General features: G+C 29.5%; 3 protein-coding genes and 1 non-coding gene across 6 annotated transcripts; 3 read left to right on the forward strand and 1 right to left on the reverse strand.

Moving 5' to 3' along the window:
* Positions 1-1,952: 1,952 nt before the first annotated feature.
* Positions 1,953-5,139, forward strand: LOC114167491 (transcription factor bHLH68-like). Of its 2 annotated transcripts, none has more exons than XM_028052588.2 (9): positions 1,953-2,306; positions 2,443-2,776; positions 2,980-3,060; positions 3,222-3,287; positions 3,570-3,635; positions 3,797-3,853; positions 3,996-4,046; positions 4,292-4,336; positions 4,676-5,139. In XM_028052588.2, exons 1-9 carry the CDS (start codon positions 2,158-2,160, stop codon positions 4,802-4,804), a joined length of 978 nt encoding a protein of 325 aa, XP_027908389.1. In that variant the 5' UTR covers positions 1,953-2,157; the 3' UTR covers positions 4,805-5,139. The 2 variants fall into 2 exon arrangements, with proteins under 2 accessions (XP_027908389.1, XP_027908390.1); XM_028052589.2 differs by having other exon boundaries at positions 1,954-2,306; positions 4,002-4,046.
* A 3,673-nt stretch (positions 5,140-8,812) lies between these two features.
* Positions 8,813-8,893, reverse strand: TRNAL-AAG (transfer RNA leucine (anticodon AAG)). Its single transcript has one exon. It is a non-coding gene; the product is annotated as a tRNA-Leu (tRNA).
* Positions 8,894-12,862: 3,969 nt separating this feature from the next.
* LOC114166531 (Isochorismatase family protein) lies at positions 12,863-16,856 on the forward strand. 2 transcript variants are annotated; one of them, XM_028051281.2, is made up of 5 exons: positions 12,869-13,102; positions 15,410-15,523; positions 15,780-16,014; positions 16,352-16,468; positions 16,570-16,856. In XM_028051281.2, the coding sequence occupies exons 1-5, from the start codon at positions 13,055-13,057 to the stop codon at positions 16,641-16,643; spliced, it is 588 nt and encodes a 195-aa protein (XP_027907082.1). In that variant the 5' UTR covers positions 12,869-13,054; the 3' UTR covers positions 16,644-16,856. The 2 variants fall into 2 exon arrangements, with proteins under 2 accessions (XP_085524064.1, XP_027907082.1); XM_085667938.1 differs by lacking the exon at positions 15,410-15,523 and having other exon boundaries at positions 12,863-13,102.
* Positions 16,857-17,643: 787 nt separating this feature from the next.
* Positions 17,644-20,255, forward strand: LOC114167550 (protein NRT1/ PTR FAMILY 1.1-like). The gene is made up of 4 exons (XM_028052652.1): positions 17,644-17,921; positions 18,046-18,263; positions 18,528-19,075; positions 19,161-20,255. The coding sequence occupies exons 1-4, from the start codon at positions 17,822-17,824 to the stop codon at positions 20,131-20,133; spliced, it is 1,839 nt and encodes a 612-aa protein (XP_027908453.1). The 5' UTR covers positions 17,644-17,821; the 3' UTR covers positions 20,134-20,255.
* The last annotated feature ends 1,717 nt before the right edge of the window (positions 20,256-21,972 follow it).

Below are 21,972 nucleotides of genomic sequence, written 5' to 3' on the forward strand. Positions count from 1 at the left end.
GTTTTAACTAATAATTTTAAGAAGTCAAAATATATTTAAATACATAATATAAAACAAATACACTTTTTTTAATCACCAAACAAAATCACAAATATTTTAGTCTATGCAATATGCATTACGAAAAACTCTTTAATTTCAATTTTTTTATCTATTAAGTCATGTCTATATGATAGGTAAAATATTTCTTATCAACAATATATAATATAAATGTTTCAACGATTTAACTGTGTTTAATAATAGTGTTTTATTTAAATTGACTTAAATTAGTATTTTAGTACACACAATAAATATTTATTTTTTACAACTAAAATTTATAATGAATAAATAATATTGCATATATAAATTATTAAAATTTAAATTTGAAACAAATAATATATATATTAAAAGGGCTTTCATTGAATCAAATTCCTAAAGTAACACAACTGTCCTGCTAGTTGCTCCCTTTAAAGATAAGTAATATTATCATATTATAGTTTTAAAATATTCACTCCTTTCTCTTCAACTTGATCAATGAAGATAGGTCAAAATGCATATCAAAAACTTGTCACCTGACCTAGACAATTTATTAAAAATGTCACACTCTACTTTCTTTTTAAAAAATATTTATTTAAGTAAATGGGTCAGACTTCGTATCTTGAAACAAACCCTATCATAAATCGACTTATTATGAACACATAATATATTACAAGAAGAAGCAAATTGTCATGAATTTCTAAAATTAGTTATACCATGTTCTCCTTTATTTAACTTTAATCCAATTACTTATTAAAATCACTAAATTAAAAAAAAAAACAAGGAGAATAAAAAAAATATCCTTCAAAATAAGTTTTTCTTAACAACTTTAATATATTTTTTTGTTATATATATATATATATATATATATATATATATATATATATATATATATATATATATATATATATATATATATATATATATATATATATTTATATTTATAAACCTTGTCATAAAGTAGGTTTTTAGACAAACTTTAAATTCTTGCCAATTTTTTTTATTAAAGATAAATACGTCTTAGTAAAGCTTTGTTTGTCTGGTAAAATTCAGATTCATATGTCTACCAAATCATTAAGCTTTGATCAAAATATCAAAAGAACAATTTTCTGACAATCACCAAATTTATGTAAAGCAAAAAGATATATAGTTGTATGTGAAGGAACAATTAATTATAATGTATAATTTATGTCGGTACAATTGCACGTGACATCAATTGTTTTGTGACCGTAACGGATATCAAGTGGGTCGGATCACAATCAAATCATGACACTCGAGCTTGTGTTACATTCTTAAGTAAAAAGAATTACATCCTGACTAACAGCTATAACTTTTGGTCTAGTAATAAGCGTTCGATTCTAATAAATTTCTTAAATAATAAATAAATACACTATAATATTGGTTGAAACATATGATAAGGTGACCTAGCTAGGTTCCTTAATCAAGTAATACACATTATTAATTGTTGAAATCATAATTAAACCCTTGGCTGAGAAATATGAACTCAATCTTGTTCTCCTATGAGAATGTTCATTTTACAGAGAAGGGTATGTGAAGTGAAGAAGTTTTGTTTGATGATGGAGTTGTATTGTAAGAATATTGTTGTTATTGTAATGAGGTTCTTAGATTGTGTAGTTTTGTTTGTTAAAGTGAATTATTGGTGTAGGGAATAAATAAAGCATCTGACATTGATCTCACTACTATTATGCCCTACCTCTACTCCAACCCTAGCTACCCCAAAAACAATCCCAAGGTGCAACCCCAAATTAAGGAAATAACTCTGAGCAACCATTAATTTATAGCCTTAAAACACTGTCCACCAGCTTTTGCGTTCCACTTTATCATAAAAAGGAATACTCAATAAATCAAACAAAGGAAAGAAAAAGTAACATATGCAAAGTTTCTCAACCTCAACTCTATAAAATACTGAGACCCCATAACTTTAAGTTTCTTCAACACCTAGTAACAAACCAAAACACAAACTCTAAGCTTTACCCAAACCCTTGTTTGGTTGCACATACAAGGAAATATCACAAACCTCAAACTCCAAAAGTATATGGGAAAAGGAGATTAAATATTTCATTTCCTACTTCTTCATTTGCATCCCAACAATTCACCATTTTTTTTTCTCTTCTTCTTCAGCCAATGATGGCTGGAAACCCTAACTGGTGGACTACGCATCCACCATCATCTTTCATCCCAAACCAGTATCTTCTTGGATCTTCTTCAATACCCTTCAATTCTTCCACACAAAACCCTGATCAACCCCCTCACTCATTGAGCCAACTTCTTTTGTAAGCACTTTTTCTTTTCAAATATTTCAAACAAATATTTCAAACCATACCTGTGAACTTTGACATCTCAGTTATATCGACTCCGATGTTGTTTCAGAGGAACTGTTTAATCTTCTTCTTTATGCTTGTTTTGCAGCACTGGTTTACCAGGAGAGGAGGAGAGAGTGGCATTCAGTCATTTTCAATCAAAAAAATTGGATGAATGGAATGAACACATGCTTAATCCATCTCCCATAAATCCTATGGTTGATGTAATAAAGCAAGAGGTTTCCCAAAGTGGTAGCTTCTTTCACCAGGGACATGATCAGGAATTTCAGGTTTCTGGAGCACCTTGGTCACACATGGTGCCAGTTTCTTCTTCTCCTAGGTCTAGTGTTGTTGCTAGCTTCAGTAGTAATAATTTATTGGATTTCACTTATAACAAGGAAGATCATAGGAAGAACCAACTACCACCAGATCACACATCCGAGGTAACTAACACTCATCATCATCTTCTTCTTCTTCTTCTTCTTCTTCTTATTATTATTATTATTATTATTATTATTCCTTTTTTATATATACTCTTTCTGTCTACACTTTCACCTAATTTTCATTATACTAATTCAAACATGCATAGATTATATATACACATAAATTTATTTTTCATGGTTTTTCTCTTGTTCTCTTCTTCAAGTGTAATAATAATACCACAGCAACTGCTGGAGTTTACAAGAAGACTAAGAGTCAACCATCTTCAAGCCAACCACCTCTCAAGGTGATCTTTAACTACAAAAAGAAACAGATTTTACTGAGAAGTTGTTTGGTTTATGTGTTGTCTTTTTATGTTGTCTCTGTGATATATATTCTTTGTGCATGAAATTTGAAAGAGAAAAAAAAAACATATGAATTCATGAACTAACAGTATCTCTTAATCAGGTGAGAAAGGAGAAGCTAGGAGATAGAATAACAGCTCTTCACCAGCTAGTTTCCCCATTCGGAAAGGTAATAAACAGAACACTCCAATCACTACAAGAACACAATAATAAACTCATCGCTAAATACAAAAACTATGAACCGTAATTATTACAAGCGTCTTGTGTGTTTGGTTTTAGTGTTTAAGGAGAGAGACCCCATGAACAGTCCCTTTATGATATCTCTCCAGCACTGTTGTCTTCCTCTTCACTTTTTTTTCTTCCCCATTTATCGTAATCTCATTTCTAACCTTAAAAGAGACACATGACCGGTGGTGTGGTTGTGGGGTGTGTGTGTGTTTCACTTTTGCAGACTGACACAGCTTCTGTCTTGTTAGAAGCCATTGGATACATAAGATTCCTTCAGGGTCAAATTGAGGTGATGTTTTTTTTTTTTTTTTTTCTTCTCCCTCATGTTTTTTTATACACTCTGCAAGCTATTAGTGATATAGAGCATGCATTTAAAGTGTCACCAATTTTAATGTTTCTCTCCATAACATTCTTTTGTTGTTTTTTTTTTTTTTTCCTTCTTTGTTGCAGGCACTGAGTTCTCCTTACTTGGGCAATGGATCAAAAAACATGAGGAATCCACAGTCTGTAAGTACCCACTTTCCAAAGTCTCTCTCTTTCTTGTTAACCCTAACAAACACATTTGAGTGGGACAAAAATACCTACTAAGGCATATAATTGAAGGGAAAGTTTCCTGTTTTTTTTTTTTTTTCTTTATTTTCTTTTTAAGCAACAGGTACATGGAGAAAGAAATTCTGTATTTCCTGAGGACCCCGGTCAGGTATGCTTTATTGGATCCATCAATTCATTAGAATCAAATTAGGAGGGTCTTTGTAATTATTGCTTAATATTTAATCAGGGAAAAGCCACAAAAAAATAACAAGGTTTCTCAGCTTTTTATATCATCTTTTTAAAGCAAGTGAAAAGTATAATGCGACGCTGCATTTCCCATTTGAAGTCAAAAAGCTTGGAGAGAGAACTCAATTTCCTAATACTTTTTCTTCCCTCTTTTTATTTCCATCTTAGCTGTTGAATGACAATGGCCTGAAAAGAAAGGGAGCTCCAAACCAGGTATTCTTTCTTTTTATGCAAACCTGTACCACGCTTATTAATTATCTCTTTCATTTACTCATTATTATCTTAGCCTCATCCTAATCATTATTCTCATTATCACAATTACCTGCATAATTATGCAGAACATGCATGCATGCTCAAGCCAAACTATTCATCAACTTAGATTCCAGTACTATTTTTCTACTATGTCTTCAAAATATACCGATGATGATAAATACTGTGTTTTATGTTTTAAAATATAATAAAAAGATATCGGTATATTTTGAAGATACAATAAAGAACAAACAGAAGAAGAAGTATAATGATGTGTTTATGTATTTATTAATGATTAATCAGGATGGAAAAGATAAGGCAAAGGACTTGAGGAGTAGAGGGTTGTGCTTGGTTCCTGTGTCTTGTACCCAACATGTTGGAAATGAAAATGGAGCTGATTACTGGGCACCAGCATATGGAAGTGGATTTTAACACATAAACATGGCAACAACATGGAAGAAATTTCATTGTGGATGATATAACATCGTTAGCAGTCAATCTGTGATAATGAAAAAAGGCTGATTGCTCACGATGCTATATAGTATTCATGATTTACCAAATTGAAAAATCTTATCCATTATATTATTACTATTATCATCATGTATTGTCCTTTCTAATCTAATTAGGTTAACTCAATAAGTTCAGTTATTAATAAGTGCTGTCAAAACATCAATTAATCTGTAATTTTTAGTTTTCCTAAACGTGCTTTTTCTGAGGTAGCAATTATTCCTGCTTTTTGTTATCAATAATCGTTATTCATAAATTAACATTCTGTCTATGTTTGTCTAAGATTAAACACCATACTTTCCTCTTCTTTGTCACATTCTTGTAGCTTTCTTGGGAGAGGACAGCAACGTACTCATGGCGATCTTAATCTTTTAACTCACGCTTATAAACTATGGTTTTACCATTTACATAATGAAGCCATAGAATTTAGTGAAAATAATAATGAAATCAAGAAGAAGTCATAGAAAAGAGAATGGTTTAATTATGCTCACCTCTATTGAAACAAGATTTGTTTAATGATGATCATGAGAATTTATGGAACTAGTTAATTATAAGTTCATCGTGGAATAGATTAGAAAATAAGATCAATTTACATTGTTAGGTCTTTCGAGTGAAGATATAACATCAATGAAATATGAGTTCAACTTATACTTAAGGATTGACATCAGTCTTAACCCAAAACCTTAAAACAATAGATTTATGGGTCTTGGTCTATATGCTACTCAATTTTCTCATTTTTAGTCAATGTGAAACTTAGACTCATGCTTAAATTTCCAATAATAACAATTGCAAATCTTCGATTTTATAAGATTGAATTAAACTGAAAATCCAACTCTTAATTTAATATCAGAATTATAAATTAAAACTTATCCTAACAAAATATAACAAAATATATTGTTAGGTCTACATGTCTCGATGAAAGTAAGAAAATGTTCAGTATCATATAAACAAAGGATACAAATGTTATTGGTGATGACGTATTTTTGCTGATACAACTATTTATGCCCTAGAGATTCAAACAAAAGTGTTCAGTTTCCACTATAGTTTGAAATGTTATATATATATATATATAGACGTGGTATATTATTGTTGAGACAAATCAGAAATAAGGACAAACACGCATGCATGCATTGAAGAGAAAAACCTGCACTGTCAACTGTGAAGCTTAAAACAGACGAAAATTAATATACACGCATATATGTGAGTGGCTCATGCATTGATCATAAGCACTTTTTTTTTTTCAAAATGAGTCACTGTTTTCGCTTCTACTGGAAGGAGTTTCTGATTTGAAACTACTATTCATGGAGAAGTGCTAATCACAGCAATGAAAATATAATAATATTGGGATGTTTTTGAAGTGTGAAAAAGGACTAAAACTTATAATGCAGTTAAAAAAAGAACAAGTGGATGTGTGAACAGTTTATGGCAGACATTCATGTGAATGGATATATATTGTTGGCTGACCCGAATGTGTATATATGGGGCCCATCTCAGCTCTCGGGTCATTCTTGGACCACCTTTTAGTTGAACTACTCAAGTGCCACCATGCCCCATTTCTCTCACGCTCCCTGCAAGTGCCTTCAACTCTCACTTTCATCATTCTTACGCTACTCATTGCATCATCTCACACAGTATAAGAGAACATCCATTTGGTTAAAAACAACCATTTTCAATTTTCAATGCAGAAATTTGTATCACAGAACTACTATATGTGTTACACAGACATAGATATATAGTTATTCAGTATGTTGATTTTGGTATATATATCATTTACCGTTAAAAGGTAAGTTAGAAGTCGGATGAATATAACTGGTATATAAGTAGAAAGATCTATACACCTATTGACTTAAGACAACTTATTCGATAATTCATTGATGTCAAATCTCTCGACGTCTATCATGGTGAAAAAACTTGAAACTTGTATCTTTTAAATAATTTTAGAATATAAAAAAATGAACAAAATAAAAATCACTTAAATATTTTATCTCATATCGTTTAAGAGAAAGTTGTGAAAATTGAGTTGTTAAAAGAATTATTTTCTTTTATATAATTAATGAGCAAACAAGAAGAGAAAAAGGTAGCTACTTTAGTGAATTTGTCTGGTGCAAATGTGAAGTTGGGATTTTTCGTTTTCATGCGACTTTTAAATTTCCACTTTGAAATGTAAAGCCAATAGGGTAATGACCGGTGAATACCTTTTATCCACTAACAAGTTATTTATATGTATATAGAATGGTCATGCTAATGATAAATAAAGAATTGGTTAAGTGATTAGTCCATTACGGAAATTTAATTATTGGACTATACATATGTATATTGTTTTTTTATGATGACGTAGTCCAATGGAAAGTTGTAGATTATAATTTTTTTTAATATTTGTGTATGAATACTTAATTATATGTATGAGGAAAAGCAAAAGTTAAAAGTTTGAATGTGATTGTATCATTTGTTTCTAGCTAGCATTTTCCTCTTAATATGCTTTCCATTGTTAAAAACACAAAAGGGAGAGTGAAATATTTCAATAAATGAATTTATGTTAAACACATCCACACAAATATAATATGCAAAGCGTGTAAAGTTAATTATATTTAAACTTAGTAAATAAACATATATTAAATAAGGATAAGTGAGAATCATACAAATGAATGTTACATAATAGTAAAAAAAAAATTATATGACTTTGGAAATGGTTCAATATTAACAAGTGAATCTTGAAAATCAATATCTAATTCAAAATACTTAGACTTAGTGATACCAAAATCTTAAATTGGTGCATTTTATTATTGATTTATGTGTCACTACCTTGTCCATTCAAGTCTATGGGATTTCTTATATATAACAATTGGCATTTTCAATAAGCACAAAGGAAATGAAAATGCAACTAGGGTTAGTGATTATGGTTCCCAGATCTATAAAAGTAATTTTATATAATGTATGTGGAAACTGAAATTATGATAAAATGGGTGTGAGAGAAATAATAATTTAAAAAAGTTTTGATGTCTAAGGAATTTGGAAAGCAGAAAATAATAAAACATATTATTACACGTGCATACATTATAGGTTATAATGAGACAAAAGAAGAAGAATGATATGGGTTAAATTATAAAAAAAGAAAGTTAGAAAAGAAAAGGGTTTAAATAATTTATAAATAATAGAGTAGTGCTTGGGTTGTGTTGCTTTGTGTTTGTCTTCATCACTATCCTTTGTGCTGCCATGCCAACCCTAGAAACAGATCAAGAGCTACCAACAACAATGGAATATTACAAACCAAATTCTCTTTTCAACACAAAATCATTCATTACATTCTTAGACTCTGGTTTTGTCTCTCTTGCTTTTTCAAACTCTTTTTTCATTTTTAAATAATTAATTGTTAATCATCTTGTGCTCACTTAAAATATAATATATAAATTAAAATAAATCTCATCTTACAAAAAGTTATATTTAGATTTGTTATGTATGACCATGTTGAGAACAATAGAATAAGATTGATCTCTTAAATCACAATATGTAACATTTAAATGAGTATAATTTTGTATTGTATTTAAAAATTAAATTAGTCCTAAATCTGATTTTTATGAGTAAAAAAAATATTTAACAAAATCACAAATTTTGAAATTAAGTTTTTACAAAAAAAGAAAAAATAAACACCTCTGTTAATATTTTTTTCATTATCTAGTTTCAATTCTATTCAACCATTGAGGCCCAGGCCCAGGCCCAAAAGAAACACCCAAATTCACCTTTCGAATTTACATATTAAAATTGAAAAACAAATTTTGAAATTAAGTTTTGACAAAAAAAGAAAAAAAAACACCTCTGTTAATATTTTTTCATTATCTAGTTTCAATTTTATTCAACCATTGAGGCCCAGGCCCAAAAGAAAAACAAATTCATATATTAAAATTGGAAAATAAAAAATTAAAAATTAAACTTTTTTGTTGAGAGTGAGATTTGAACCCACGCCCTTTCGGACCAGAACCTTAATCTGGCGCCTTAGACCAACTCGGCCATCTCAACTTTTTGTTACTTATTTTTTATAATTATTTAATTATTGAGTATTAATAACCGTTCGATAAAGTAATGGAAAAATTCTATCAACGGATCTGAAATAGAGTAACAAGGAGTACTTGTAAGCGCATTGTACACGTGCATAGAAAACGAATTAAGTATGTTCTACATCAAAATTTAAAGTTTTCCACTTTATAGCTAAATTTTATACTTTTATTTCATTCAAATTTATTTTTAAAATTTAAACTCTTACAAATAATTGTTTAGATAAGTAAGATTTAAATTATTTATCTTAAATGTTAATCATTAATTAATCCCTTTTTCTTTTATTAAAAAACATTTGTTAATTGTTTTATAAAAAAAAGTAAATGATAAAAACATATAAATCTTTATTTGATTTTTTTTCTTAATTTTAATTTTTGAAATAATTATTTATGAAAAAAACACCGATAAATTCCTGGCATTTAAAATAATCAAATGTTTGAAATTTATGTTTATTTGTGATTTAACAATAGTTTAATAAAAGAGTATGTTTACTTCTACATAGTGAGGTGAATGTTGTTTTGTTTCACTCTCTTATTTGTTTGTCTTGGAATAGTAAAAAATATAAAGTTTTTAATTAATATAAAATCATGTTTCATCCAATATAAAACCATAAATGATTTGTATTATTTTCATTAAAAACGTATTAGGTAATAAAATTGTAATTTAATATTGTCGTTTACAAGGATAAATGGATTATTGTTGTCATCACCATTGATGTAGGTATAAGATATACCTTATTATCTAACACATTTTAATTAAAGCATTAAACTCACTTTTCATCTTATATTAATCAGAATATCATTCTATATTAAGCACTAAATCTTATATTTATTAATACTTACAAATAAGTAAGTAAAATAATAGACAATAATTCATTTAATAGAAAAATGAAATAAATAGAACTCAATTAAAAAATATAAAAGTTTTAACTACTCAATAAATTAAAACTTAATTAAAAATATTTTAATTTAAATGAAACTTCAAATTTAATTAAACTACAAATTTTATTATTTCATGCAACCCTTTGATTTCTTTTTTTAGGAAAAGAAGATTTGAAGTACAAAACAAGTATGCAGGAGGAATTCACGATGAAAATGAATGTATGAAACAAATATAACACTATCAAAATATGAATTGTTTTATTTACTATTTACTGCCTACATAAAATCATTTTTTTTATCGTTTAATCTATACTATAAAGAAGATGGTTGTGTTTATATGTCTTTTCAATTTTATCATTTAGTAATCACCTTTTTAAATTCAAATGATTATTTGTAATGAAATTATTTTTATTTAATCTTTTTAATAATTTTTTTTAATTCAAATAATCTTTTATAACAAAAAATTTTTATGTAACAATTGAATTTATCTTGAATTCAAGAATTTATCTATATTGATAATTGAAAGCTGTTCGCATTCCTTATTGTTGTTATGGTTTGGATTCCTTCCTACCTCCAAAAGTAATATATTATTATTATACAAATCTCATACTTATTCCATATACGCGATACACATATTTCTTAACTAAATTAATTTTTTAATCATAAATTTAATTAAGAATAGTTTAAATAAACCAGTTCATTTGTCGTAAATAAAATTAATTAAAAGTCATTATTAATTAATTATTAAAAGTGAAGATATATCGTAAAAGAATGTGAAAATATGAAAAATGAAAAACTAAAGGGAGAGAAGGTGGCTATGTATTTGTTGATAATTTATATATAATGTAGAACATGATTGAAAATGCTTTCAATTATTAAACAACACTGAGTAATTGAGTTTAGGAACTAAATTAAAAATAACATATTTAATGTCATAAATTTAAAATAAAAAAAGTTAAGGCTTAAATGTTAACTATAAGACGTGAGTTTAATCCTAAAACCAAATTACAACATATTTCTCAGTTTTATATCTATTTCTTTTTTTTTTCTATAATTTAAGAACTAAATTGATTATTATGTACTTTACATACTCACAAGTTATATAAAAGTAATCTTAACATTTTTAAAATTATATAAAGAATTTGCTTATTTCAACTCACACCCTTTTGAACCAGAACCTTAATATGACACTTTAGACCAATTTGACCATCTCAACTTTATTTTTTAAAATATGTATTTATATATTTTGTATAATTAATTTAATAGAAAAAATCTATCAACGCGCGGCGTATGGTACAAGTGCATAGGAAAGGAGTTAAATGATACATCAAAATTTAAAGTTTTCCACGTTATGAATAAATTTTATACTTTTATTTCATTCATACTTATTTTTTTACAGATAAATTTTTAATTAAGTCAGATTTAAATTATTTATCTTAATTGTAAATCATTAATTAATCCCTTTTTCTTTTATTAAAACATATTCGTTAATTATTTATTAAAAAGAAAAGAAAATAATAAAAACATAAAAATCTTTATTTGATTTTTTTCTTAATTTTAAATTTTGAAGAATTTATTTAAAAAATACTAATAAATAACTGGAATTTAAAATAAACAAGTGGTTGAAATTTATGCTTATCAGTGGTTTAACAATAGTTTAATACAACTTACAAGAGCCTGTTTGCAAGATTAATTAATTTTAATTGGGATGAAATTAAAATTAGGATACTTAGATGTAAAAGGAAATGAAATTTATGAATCAATCAATACAAAGTTGAACTTCAATACATTTTTAAATTAAATTAAATTAAACAATAATTCATATATTTTTTTTTTGTTACAAATATCTCTTTGATCCATTAAATTATGAGAATATTTTCATCTATAATATTATGATCATTTTTCGATTTTAAAATTTAGAAAATATTTTTAGTAAAAAGAATGAAGTAAAGAAGACAAATTAAGTTATCATAGAGTTAAAATTTAAGATTTTTTTTTCTGACACGAGTGATTTTCAACTTAATGGGTTAAAAATATTAATATTATAATTGTGGTTTGTATGAAGGTTTTAGTATTAAAAGGGAATAACTACACTCGAGGTTGAGGTAACCATTTTGGAACCTAATTCATTGAATATACAATAAATAATACACAAAAGATTGGATAGTGTATCCAACAACCACCAAATATTAATGATTCATTTATTAATTTTTGTATGATATTTTGTTTATTGTGAAAAAAATTTATTGATATTTAATTGTGTACACAATAACTAATTATAAATTATGAGATCCAACATCACCTAATTGTTTTTTTCTTTCTAAAACTACGAAACATTATTAGATAGTGTTGAATTATACGTTTCAGTTCCAATTAATCAGTACATGATATATAATTCAATGATAATAATTTTTTTTATAAATTAACATTTTTAAATGCATATTGATTTTCCAAATAGTTTTTTCAAAATTTAGCCTTAATCGTGCATCACGTATTCGGGTTTGGTCGGCTTGAGATCTTCTATCAAAGAAAATGTTATAAAAATGTTTCTTTTGAGGAGTTTTAAAAAATTAGTTAAGATAGTTTGAATATATGAAGAAAAACTAATACATAAACCAAAAGAAAAAGTAGCTTTAACAATAACTTTATAAAATAGTACAAAGGAATATTAGAAAGGAATTATTAAATCACATTTGATAACAAATAATATTCTTAAAAATGTTGACATTTGTAGAAGAAATGCGAGTTTTTAGTAACATTATATCACCATGTACCACAGTTAATATAAGATATTAAAAAATCAGTTTCAACTTAAAATAATATATTAGTGGTTTTTTCTCTTTATATATTATTTATCGTTGCTTATTTTTGTTGAAGATGAAATTTCCATTTTCTAATAAAGTTGAGTGGTAATAATTGAGAAGAGGCAACTTGGTTGGCGTGTTCCACATTGGATCTCCTTTTTAAATTATTGAACATATACAACTTTTCTTATAGATATATAATATAACCAGCATCTAAAATTAACCTATATAAAAAATTAAAAACATGATATAAAATAATTGCTACCGACTTAAGAAAAGTTTATCTTAAGAAGAGACTCTGTGTTTGAAGCTCCATTTCTGAAATAGAGTTTGTGTTTGTTCCTTCTCTTCACCATTTTCCTTTTGATATTAGTTCTTGTGCAGTGAAACCAAGACCATTCACAGCTCAAAATCTGCATTTGGTGTAGTTGAGAACAGAAATGGCAGAGGATTGGAAGCACACAGCTCTTCTTGTCATCGACATGCAGGTACTTAGTAAACTCTTTAAACTTCTTGTTCGTGGAAGCTTTTCAATTTACGGCAAAAACCAGTAGCAAGATACTATCGAGCCTGGCTTCATTTAGATCTACTTTTGTCTTTAATTAACGGGTAAAACATCTTATAGGCTAAAAATCAATCATGTAAAGTTGAATTAGATTTAAAGTTTACTTATTAACATGTCATTTAAATTTAATTTAATATTATTATTTGTTGGACATATCGTGTCACATATTATTTGATAGTTATTAGACAATTTATCAATGTCTAGTTTCACGTTGAAGATGTATATATCTCGGTATAGGAGATAAAACTGTTAGTTTGCCCCATCCCACGAGACTTGATCCTGTCCCATATGAATTAGTGCAAAAAAGTTCATTGGACAAAAAAAACCCTCATTAAAAAAGTTTATAGGATCAAAAAGCCCACAAAAATCCTGTGGATTAGAGCCAACACATGGACTTTCTTTTTAAATATGAAAAATATATTATTTTTATAAATATATTATTAAACCTTCGGTTAAGGTTGACATGTCTTAACTAGGGATGTCAACGGGGCAGGTAGGGTACGGGTAGCAGCTCCCCCGTACTCTACCCGTTGGATAAATATTCGCCCCGTACCAGTACCCATATCCGTCGGGTATCCGTTATGCGGGTACCCGTCTATTTTTTTCATATCCGCAGATATCCACGGGTACCCGCGGGTACTTACAAAAATATTTTAAAAAAAATAAATATTTAACCATAATTAGTGTTTAAATCAACAAGTCCCCTTTCTCCGATTGATTCTTGAAAAATAAACAAATAAAAAATCACTACCAATTTATATTGTAGTTTATTTTTGAATAAAATATTAAAGAAATTACTAACTTCATCAATGTCCACCTCTTGCAACATTGTATAAAATTTCATGTTGTCCAATTTTAATCTAGAAGAGCCTTAAAATATAAGAAGTTCAGTAAAATTTTCTAACAATCACTTAATTAAAATATCTAATTAAAAGTGTTAATTTCATTACCTTCCATGTTGGTCCATAACCACTCTTAGAGACACATGAATGCCTCCCCATGTCTGGAAGTAATTTACTCCTTTGTCGGGTGAGAATCTGACCACCATTATTGAATGAAGACTCATAATGTTTTTTACTATATATATATATATATATATATATATATATAAGGGTATTTTTCTGAATTAAAGTTTAGCGGGTACGGGTATCCACGGGTACGGATACTATGATACCCGTACCCGCCCCGTTAACATGCGGGTATCAAAAATATCCGTACCCGCGGGTAGCGGGTATCCATTTTTAATATCTATTTCCTACCCGTTGCGGGTTTTATTCGCGGATACCCGCGGGTACGGATTTTTTTGACATCCCTAGTCTTAACCTTCAATCAAAATGACCAGGATTGACCTTCAGCTTGGACAGGCCCATCTCGACCTAAGTCGAGTTTACTTGATCGAATTCGGAGAAATTTCAGTTGGCGCAAACTAGGCCAAATTCAACCAAATTTTGGTTGGGGTCGACTTTGTTGAAATTCGGTCGGGCCAACTTGGTCGAATTCCAGACAGTGTGGACTGGGCAAAATTTTGGCCTCGATTGCAATTAGACCAATTGAAATTTAGCCAAATTCGATTGTATTCGGCGGAGTTGGTCCGATCCAAAATTTGATTGAATCCGACCAGGTAAATCCAGATCAAAATTTGGCCAAATTCGACTGAATCAACCCATCTCGACAATCGGCTCAGGCTTACCCATCTTGATAATTGTCTTGAGCTGCCCGACCTCTGCCTTAGGCCCCATCTTTACCTTTGACCTGACATGGCTTGTCTCGACCTTTGGTTCGGGTCGACGCGAGAAAATTGGTTTGATCTTTGAGTCAGATTAAATGTATTGTTTTTAACAGTTAATTAAAATATTTTAGTGGGACCAAACCGATCTTACCCAAACCCACTTGAGAGAGGGCTTTAGGTGTTGGGATTTTTTTTTGCCCCCAAATTTGGAAAAACCTTGAAAAGAGTTTAATGAAGGGTGAACTAAGGTTGATCCATGGATCATTTGCCAAATTGACACCTCCAATAATAAGAGGTGTGTTGAATAACTCATTAATAGATAATAATTATGAATAACTCTATACCATATTACGAAGTAACTCGACCAAATTCTTACTCCTAAGTAAGGCGAGGTTTGTCTTTCCTCCTATACTCATAAACTTTTGATTATAGCTGATACGTGGAAATTGTAGAATTAGTAAATAACTTATGGATAATTGCAATGATTTTGTGATGTTGCAGAAAGATTTTATAGAAGATTGGAGTCCTGTGGCACTAAAAGCAGGGAAAGACATTGTTCCAAATGTGGTTAAGGCCGTGGAAATTGCAAGGGAGCGTGGCATGCTCATAGTTTGGGTAATAATACCCAACCTTAATAATATTACAAAATCTATCAATAATATTATACTCGAATAACAATAGTTCAATATTTTAATTTCATAATAAAAACGAAACAAATCCTAATAATAGAGTGTGATAGTACATTAATGTTAAATAAAAAATATTGATCTGTGTTCATAAAGACATAAGTCCTTTAAGGTAAACATAATTAATGTTTTTTCTTATATTACTTTGAAATCATACTGAACAATGTCTCTGACAACGTTTTCAGGTAGTACGAGAAAACGATCCCCTAGGAAGAGATGTTGAGCTTTTTCGTAGGCATTATTATACAGAGAGGAAAATTAAAATAGGGTGTAAAGGAAGTGAAGGTGCAGCATTGGTTGATGGGTTGGTAATCAAAGAAGAGGATTATAAACTTGTTAAAACCAGGTTCAGTGCTTTCTTTGCTACACACCTTCATTCAGTTCTTCAAGCTGCAGCAATTCATAATCTCGTAATCACCGGTCAGTGTAATAAACTTAATGTCAACGCATCATTTATTATTGAAAGTCTCACATCGATCAGTGATAAAGTCGGTCTAAATAATGTTAATTTAGAGTATATAAATAGATATATATCTCATTTTATAAAGTTGAATTCACTTTTTAACATATTATCAGAGTTATGATATATACATCGACATGAGAAGATATTAAAAGTTCCATATCTTCATCTCTATATATATACATCAGCATGAGAAGATATAAAAAGTTCCATATCCTCATTTCGATTTTATAGAGTTGGATTAAGTTTAAAATCCACTTAAATTGACCTCACATTAATGCTTTGTTGTAATTGAAGGAATTCAAACTCCAAATTGTATCAGACAAACTGTGTTTGATGCTGTGTCATTGGACTATCCAAAAGTGAGTGTTATTGTTGATGCTACTGCAGCAGCCACACCAGATGTTCATCAAGGTATGATTTTCAGTTTCTGTCTGACAAAAGATCTGCATAATCGTACGAGGAAATACCCTTTTGCAATGGAAATTTATGTACATGATTTTGGATGGTTTCAGCGAATTTGTTTGACATGGAAAATGTTGGAGTTGCAACCCCGACTTTACAAGAATGGAGTGAAGCCAAAGCTTGATCTATAGAGAAAACAACTTTTGGTGCTTTTCTGTGTTCAATTCCATGACTCAAAGGTGTTAGTTGATCAAAGTGGATTACTCGATCTTGTTGCTACTAGCTCCTCTATGAAAGAATATGAATATTCAAATGTATTATTAGTGTTCTTCAAATTGGAAATGTTGTGATACTCGATGCAACTTCACGATAATAATTCATTCAAGTTAAAACGTAATTTGAAATTGCTTCTATATAGGGATACAAATTGATTTCTATTATGGTAAAAAAAAACTTAATTATTATTTTGATCTTCTATTATGGTAGAAAAAAGACTTAATTATCATATTGAACCTTTTAAAGATTTAGAGGACCAAATTGAATTAAAAAATAATAAGGAGATCAAAATGAATCAATCCAACAAACAAAATGATAATTAAACTTAAAAAAATATTTAATTATTTTGGTAGAATCAATTTTTATGTCAAAAATACAATAGATTAAAACTGAAAAAAAAAAACCCGACTTTTCTAAGTTAGTATAAAACTGTAAAGATAAAAAGTTGTAAACATAAATTTATCTACTTAACTGAATTCCATAAAATGAAACAAAACTAAATTCCACACATTAAAAAGCCTAAAATTAAGGTGGAAGCGTGTTGTTTTATCCTAATGTCCTTATTATGATCCGAATTAAAATTCAGGTTTAGTTTTCATTTTGTTTTATAAAACTTAGCTCAAAACATATTTGTATTAAATTTTTAAAATAAAAATGCTTTTAATTATAAATATTTGTCTAATGTAAAAAAATAATAAATTAAATGTATAAATATCCTAACTTATATATATAATAATTTTAAAAACTTATTTTGAGTATTCACATTTATGGCAAAGAATTGAAACTAAAAAAAAGAAAATACCATGTATAAATCTAAGAAAACAAAAAATTCAATGTAAGTACCTGTATTAACTAATTTTCTGATTTGGTAAATTACTGGATTCTAATTGAAAACACTTGCCACAACACTTATAATTTGAATAAGCCATTGATAATGGAAGAACATAAGAGAGGTTCTGTTGAAACATCATTGACTATTGTAATCGAAGAAGATGGAGAAACAGACATGTGTATTTCATGTGTATGTGCTGTCTTTGTTTTGTTGCTTTAGGAGAAGGTAAGTAATTAACTAACAGTGGCAGATCAATGGAGAAGGAGGTTGAGCTTTGTTCAGCTCAACCCCAAATGGCTTCTCAATTCCAAGGGCGTGCTAAGGGTGGTCTCGTTACCATGCCTTTCATCATAGGTTTTGTGTTCTGTTCTTGTGTCCCTTAACTCAACCTTAGACTATGTTCTTGCAGATGCTGTTTCGTTTTATGTTGTTTGTGTTTTCTTTTTTTTGTGTGTTGACTTGATGCAGTGAATGGCAGGAAATGAAGCACTTGCGAGAGTTGCAACATTGGGGCTTCTGCCCAACATGATACTGTATTTGATGGGAAATTACAATCTTCATTTGGGCAAAGCTACCCAGATTCTCCTGTTATCTGTTGCAACCACCAATTTCATGCCTCTTCCTGGGGCTTTCATTGCTGATTCTTATCTGGGTCGCTTCCTCGCTGTTGGTTTAGGTTCCTTCATCACTTTCCTGGTATGTATTATTGCGGATTAAAGTTTGAGATAGAAACAAAAACCAAAATCGTGATATAGTTTAGGGACAAAAAAATGTAGTTAACCCTATCTATGATATCAAGTACTGAAGAATAATCTCGTATCTGTGCATTTAGTCTAAATTCAACTTCCAAAGTATCGTTAGGGTTGTGGTTACTTGGAAGATGGGGAAATATTTGGAATGTTTCATGATAATTACCGAGTGATGATGACTAATTAGTACTGTTTTCACTGCTAATAACAGGGAATGGCACTATTGTGGCTAACAGCCATGATCCCAGAGGCTAGGCCTCCTCATTGCAATTCTGAAACTGAAAGATGTGTTTCAGCAACATTTTGGCAAATGACAGTGTTAATCTCTTCCCTTGTTCTCATGTCCATTGGAAACGGTGGCCTTTCATGTTCCCTGGCCTTTGGTGCTGACCAGGTGAATAGAAAAGATAACCCTAATAATCAGAGGGCATTGGAGATATTCTTCAGCTGGTACTATGCTTCCTCAGCCATATCAATCATAATTGCCTTCACTGGAATTGTGTATATCCAAGATCATCTTGGATGGAAATTAGGTTTTGGAGTTCCAGCAGCACTCATGTTCTTGTCCACTTTTCTCTTTTTTCTGGCTTCTCCACTCTATGTAAAGCATAAAACACACAGCAGCTTGCTCACTGGCTTTGCCCGTGTCGTTGTTGTAGCATGTAAGAACAGGAAACTTCGATTACCACATAAGATCTCTGATGGAATGTATCATCATAACAAGGACTCTGATCTAGTTGTTCCATCTGATAAACTAAGGTTGAATTGAATCACATTACTCACTTTATGAAATAGTGATAAATTAATAAGCTTCTGCTGATGTTGTGTTTTCTTTTTCTTCCAGGTTTCTGAATAAAGCTTGCTTCATCAAGGACCCTGAAAAAGATATAGCCTCTGATGGCTCAACCCTGAATCCATGGAATCTGTGCACAGTTGATCAAGTAGAAGAACTAAAAGCTATTGTAAAAGTTATTCCTCTGTGGTCTACAGGGATCATGATGTATCTTAACATTGGAGGCTCATTTGGATTGCTGCAAGCTAAATCCCTCAACAGACGCATCACTCCAAACTTTGAAGTTCCAGCTGGTTCTTTGGGAGTAATCATGATATTCACAATTTTCATTTGGATAGCTGTTTATGACCGTGTGATCATTCCTCTAGCATCAAAGCTCAGAGGCAAACCAATTAGGATCAGTTCCAAGACAAGAATGGGTCTTGGGTTGTTTTTCTCTTTTCTCCACTTGGTTACTGCAGCAATTGTTGAGACTATAAGGAGAAGGAGAGCAATTAGTGAGGGACATGTTGATGACACACATGCAGTGTTGAACATGTCTGCAATGTGGCTTTTTCCTCAACTTTGCTTGGGTGGCATAGCTGAAGCATTCAATGCAGTAGGCCAGAATGAGTTCTACTACAGTGAGTTTCCAAAGACCATGTCAAGCATTGCTTCTTCCTTTTTTGGTCTGGGAATGGCTGTGGGATATGTGTTATCTTCTTTACTATTCCATGTTGTGGAAAAGGTTACTTCAAGAGGAGAAAATGGTGGATGGATCTCAGATAACATTAACAAGGGTCATTTTGACAAGTACTATTGGGTTCTTGTAACTCTCAGTGCTGTCAATTTACTCTATTATCTAGTATGCAGTTGGGGTTATGGACCTACTGCAGATCAAGAATCAAAGGTAAATCAAGAAAATGGTTCCAATGAGGAAGAATTGCCATTAATTGGAGCCAAGACTGAGGGTTCATTTGATAAGGTATCACAGGTTGGTGAAGAAATTTTAAGAACTTCATCACATAAAACTGTAACTGATTAAAATGAGTTTTATTGGTTCCAATAAAAACCAGTGTTGGTGTTTGATCAGGCTACTGAAACCAGTAGCTGGTTTTGTATGAGGCAATATTTATAAAGGAATCTTTGAGGTACTGAATTGTTTCATTTTTCTGTATTCTGAACCTTCATTCTCTGACATACATAGATTATGTTTGGCAATAAAACTAGCATAAAAGTTTACAAACTTGAAATCTTATTTTCTGGTTCAAAACTAAAACCATGAAGTGAAATTAGCTTTTGAAGTAGTTGATAAAGTGATTGGTAAAATAAGTACCTTGTTGATTTAACCCAAGTTAATTGAGTTAACACAATTCAGGAGAATGACACAAAACAAAAGTATCAAGAAAAAAAAAATGAAAGAGCAAACAAACTTGATGTGATTTAATTAAAGTGTTAAGAAACTTTAATGCAGGATTCATCATTAACAATTTTTTCTTTTTTCTTTTAGAATTATAAAAGATTGAAGATTATAACTCGAATACAACACTACAATTTCTGTCTCCACATTCATTGACTTATGGGCTTGCTGGGTTGGCAACAACAGTCATGACATAAGCAATTAATATGAACTCAAATTTCAGAATTCATATAAAATCATGATCATAATTTATTAATTAATGAATTGAAACATCATTTTCCATTTACAGTTTTTTCACCATCCAAAAATATCACTGCCAGGTATCAATTTATTTTTCATTACTCTTTCATGAAAACACATTTGGAATACAGTGTTGGAAGTCCTTCATCGACTAGAGATAAAACCAATTCCAATTTACAGTATATAAATAGGTGCAATCCTCACCTTATAAGTCGGTTTTGTGGGATTAAATTAGACTTAAAGCTCACTTCTAACATACAGGAGAGTCAATTTCTGGGAGTTGTTATTGGTTTTATGTTTTGAGTTGTTCTTCTTCTTAAGAGGAAAAGAAGATCAAGAAAAAAATGAGACAGGTACAAAATAGAAATATATATTAAAAGAAGTATTTAGATAAATAAAAATAAGAAAAAAAATGAATTTGAGAAGCCAAAATCAAACCTTTTTCTCTTCTGATATATTAATTATCAAATATTTCTATATAATAAATAATCTTAAGTGAACTTGAAATCCATAGTTCATACATTGGAATAATCACATTTACATTTTCTCGAGACTTTGATATACGGCAATCTTATTCCTTCACATAGTAGTTAGTTTTTGTTTCGTCGTTTATAATAGTTTCTTCCACCGATTAAAAAATTTGTTTGATGTTATTATTATTGCTTGATATATAATGTTTTTTACATGCTATTTTAAATTAATAGTTTATAGTTTTGTGTGTTTATTATATTTTTAATTATTTTTTAGTTTATACGTATATATATATATATATATATATATATTTCATTTTCTTTTTTTACTCATAAAGTAATATTTTATACACAATTTGGAATTTTCTTTTTTTATATTTTTATTAGATAGGATATATCGATAATAAATAATAAGTTATTTTGTTTTTATTTTTAGCTTTGAACATTTTTACATTGTTCTATTTTTTTATTCATTATAACATTATTTTATTCTTCTGAAAAAACACACACACACACACATAATTTTAAATCTGTCGATTCCTTTGCTTTACCAAACATTTATGCGTATAATTTAAGCAACTAATTAGTTGAATTATTAGTTTTTCAACTTTCTATGAATCTCGCATATAATCTTGACTTATTATAATAATTAGACCGACATAATTGAAAAGAAATTTCACTATTTAATTTTTAAAATGAGTAAAAGAAGAAATATAGACTTAAAATTAGTAATTTAGGGTTATAATATTTTATA

The sequence above is a fragment of the Vigna unguiculata genome, chromosome 10, assembly GCF_037176805.1.
Source record: "Vigna unguiculata cultivar grain cowpea cultivar isolate G323 ecotype 2 chromosome 10, ASM3717680v1, whole genome shotgun sequence".
Taxonomy (NCBI): domain Eukaryota; kingdom Viridiplantae; phylum Streptophyta; class Magnoliopsida; order Fabales; family Fabaceae; genus Vigna; species Vigna unguiculata.